Source organism: Pteropus vampyrus, unplaced genomic scaffold (assembly GCF_000151845.1).
Source record: "Pteropus vampyrus isolate Shadow unplaced genomic scaffold, Pvam_2.0 Scaffold4, whole genome shotgun sequence".
In the NCBI taxonomy this organism is placed as follows: domain Eukaryota; kingdom Metazoa; phylum Chordata; class Mammalia; order Chiroptera; family Pteropodidae; genus Pteropus; species Pteropus vampyrus.
This window is the reverse complement of record NW_011888785.1, coordinates 3902159-3905929: the sequence shown is the minus strand read 5'-3', so window position 1 is coordinate 3905929 and position 3771 is coordinate 3902159. Positions and strand designations below refer to the sequence as shown.

At 44.8% G+C, this 3771-nt stretch overlaps 1 protein-coding gene across 1 annotated transcript in view; it reads left to right on the top strand.

Annotated features, from left to right (window-relative positions):
* The first annotated feature begins 672 nt into the window (after nt 1-672).
* The window catches only part of TSPAN13 (tetraspanin 13), a 30591-nt gene continuing 27492 nt past the window's right edge, over nt 673-3771 (top strand). Inside the window, exon 1 of the mRNA XM_011362838.2 lies at nt 673-938. Coding sequence (XP_011361140.1) covers nt 876-938 — 63 coding nt within the window. The 5' untranslated portion in view covers nt 673-875. The remainder of the gene's footprint in view (nt 939-3771) is intronic.

Genomic DNA, 3771 nt, shown 5'->3' with positions numbered 1-3771 from the left:
TTTCATTTAAAAATTTTCAATTACGCGGGAAAAAAAGCTTATTGGAAACCAGTATTGAAAGTCAAAAATAATCTCTCTTTTCTTTTGCATGCACGTATTCATAAAGTTTATTAATATTTTGCAAACCCCCGTAGGATAAATCTGAGCTGACAAGAGTCACAACGACGTTACCTATTTTCTGAGAGCAGAGATTTCATTCTCTTCTTTTACTCTTTATTCTTTCACTAATTACCTTCCTTTCATTTTTTTGCCACTTCGTTTTCTCTTTTAAATCTTTGACATCCCTTTACCGCTTCATTTATGCCTTCCTGCCTGCCTTCCTTCCTTCCTTTACTCAAACAAGGACAGATTTAATTTTTAAATCTTATTCAAAATGGTGCCACGTCATCCGCCGGGTGGAGAACTGGGAAGTGCTGTCACATTTCTCCCGGCCAGCGCGGATCTCCGCCGGGCCCCACCCTCTTCGCCTCACCTGCTCCCAAGGAAACGACTGCGAGGCCGAGTCACAAGCTCTGGCCTCGGGCTCCCTTCCCCTCGCCCCAGGGCCGCCCCGCCCCTCCCGGATCCCGACTGGCTGAGCGCATTTATTTGCATATTTCTACCTTTGTTTCCTACTGGCGGCCAATCAGCGCGCGGGGCGAGGCGTTGGTGCTGGGCGGGGCTCGGGCTCCAGCTGCAGCGACCGCAGGTTCCCGAGCGAGCAGGAGCCGCAGCGGGCGCGGCGCGCATAGCTGCCCGGGCTCTCGGTTCCCCGCCGGTGTCCGCGCCACTGTCTCGCCTCCGCCAGGCCCCGAAGGCAAGGACAAAGAAGGCTGTCTGGGAGGGTCCGTTGGAGCCAGACTTACCTGCAGTTGCCGGAAACTACAGGCTCCAAGATGGTTTGTGGGGGCTTTGCGTGTTCCAAAAACTGCCTCTGTGCGCTCAACCTGCTCTACACGGTGAGTATCCCGAGCCCGTTCCCTCCCGCCCGGGGGCTTTGCACCTGCTCCGGTGCTCCTTTGCTTCCCTGCCTGGCCAGCGACCCTCTCACTTCGTCCCGCGCCCCCTTCGCGTCTTCCCACGCTGTGCGCGCCCCGGGCCTCGCCATCATTCCCTACTAGCGACCTGGAGCGGGCGCTTGTCGCAGTCTCTTCCTTTCCTTCATTGTGAAGCTGCTGTCTTTCTGGCTCGCTGGCGGCGTCTCGGCCACATTGCTCTACCCCGCCCCCTCACCCACCGCCTTGTTTTTCAGTTATTTGACCAGACCATCCCACTTTTCTCTTCTGCAACTCCCAAACCCATCTGGGACGGGTTTGGAGGCGGGAGAGCCGCCTCGGGTTTGAAGACCGTTTTGCAAAATAACGTGGTGATCTGAAACCGACAAGGAGGCTTGTGGACGGTGTACATCTAGGTTAGCTCTCCGTGCTCCTGTGATTTTAATTGAGGCCACAGAGGAGGTTCACAGGATATCCGCACCTTCCGAAGTTTGTTTCGTGCTTACATAAAGGGATGTCTTTTTTTTTTTTTGCTAGCTTTGTTCATACTGTATGTCTTTCCCATATGTCTCCCTGCCTCTTATCAATATCCTAACTCCATTTTAAGCGAAAATTTCCAGTAAATATGCGAGCCTCCACCCAAGTCGTTTCTTTCCCTGCCAACCAACGTGGGCCTTTTAGTTTTAACGTTGCAGTCTTGTCTTTGTGATTTTTAAGGCGCTATTCTGGGTGAACTAGAGAATGGGAAAGCAGGTTGCCCTTTATTGACTGCCTACCACGTACCAGGTTTTACATACGTGATTTTCATTCGTCACACTGGCAACCATCCGAGACAAAGGGCATTGTCTAAATTTTATCCATAAAATAACAGACCAAACAGACCAAGAAGGGTCTTAATAAATTTACATAACTGATAGCGGACGAGTGAGGAGTAGATGGTCTCAGCCTGTGAAATCTAGATCCTTCCACAGGCTCTACCAGACAGCAGAAACTCCCCTCTTCTGTCATCATTCCTCCATCATATAGTCTTGCGCCCTTCTTTAAATACACCTGGCGTTTTACAGCACCCACCCTGAAAACAAACCCAGCTCCCCTGCTAGCTAGGCCATCTGTGCAAGCTTAGGTTACATCTTTGGAATGGAGAAGCTGCCCTGTGGTTACCAGCAGGAGAGAGAGGCTGGGTCACTTTACCATTACTGATCCTTTGTATGTGAACAGGGTTGCAAAGCTTTGAAGGCAAGACAGGAACTGGAATAAAAGTATGCTTTTTTTGGTTAGTTAGGAATCCAATCAACATGGTTACAAATGATGGACTTGGGGGAAACACAATGCTAGAACACCCGGTGATACAGCTCCTTGTATTTGGAGATCATCGCAAGTTTCAGATCAAAATCCACCTTTACCTTAACTTGAAGCATGCTTATCACATTGATTATTAAGTAGATGCTGACCAGTTTTCCATGTATTTCCTTTTATTAGCATAAATGGTCTGCTTAGAACTTAAGATTCTCCATTTTGTGCCCTGTCTTTTGGCCCACCCCAGTGATTTAGTCACCTATATATCAGCCGCTTAACCTTATAGTGTATGCTTACACGCAGTAGAAGGTCTACTTTGCATACTTACATGACTGAGGGGTCTGTCTGTATAGGTTAATGTGCAATGTGTATATTTTTTTAAAAAAGGAAGTTATTTTTAAATCTAGTTTTGTTGCTTTCAAGGTATATCGTTTCTAGTTGTATTGACTGTGTATTAGGACAGCAAGAGGAAAGGTGATTCTAAAGGAACATCTTAAGACTTTTATATCTCTTCTAAATTTTTGACCTTAAAAGTGTATACTGTTTTAATAACTATGCAGTAAAACTTAATTGGAAATTCATAGGACTATAAGCTCTTGCAAATCCCGCACCTTTTAGACAAAAGAATATTTCTTAAAATGAATTAGTTCTTATACAGTGTGAACAAGCTAAAATAATTTCAGTAGTTTAAATTGGAGATGAACAAAAAGTAAGAGTTGGACCAGGTTTTAAATAGATGTTGAAAATGTTCCACAGCTGTTATTTAGATTCTGTATTTTTCCTTATTGCTCTCAACATTTTTTTTCTGCCCCGCCCCCATCTCTCAACATTTTAAGATTAAAAATGGAAGTGGTTGGAGCGGGGTCGAGATGGAAGACTTGGGAGACATTACTTTTTAAGGCAAGAACAAGAGCACCTTTCGTTGGTTCTAATCCCACCTGAGTCACTGACTCTAAAATATGCTCCAAGTCGCACGATTAGCTTTGAGGTCATTTCTTAAAGTGTTTACCAAAATCAAGGTTGCATATGGAGTAGCAGTGGTAAAGACCACAGACTGCCTTAAGCATCATCTCTCTTGCGTTGATGCATTTTCTTTAGGAATTTAGGAGTCTATCAGCCAAACTGTCTTACATACTCAAGTGGTCTGCTAATGAGCCTGTTATTAGAGCAGAAATTCTGATCGGTCTAGAAAGCATTTCACTTAAATAGGTCAGAAGGAACGTCCGCCAGGCTTATCATGGACATTTGATCACTAACTAAAGTTTTGGTTAATTTTTGTTGTTGTTTATGGTTTGGTTGTTTTAATAGGATCTCTAGTAGTGAGCAACTTTAAGTGTAGTGAATATAAACAGTTGATAGATATGAGACTCTTCACACACCTTCATGGTGTCATAAGAAAGAATGACTTGATTCAGAATGTCCCACTTTTAAAGAAACTAAAAAGTTTCTTTATAAATATTTATTGAGTGCCTACTATGTGCTAAGCACTGTTTTCAGTCTG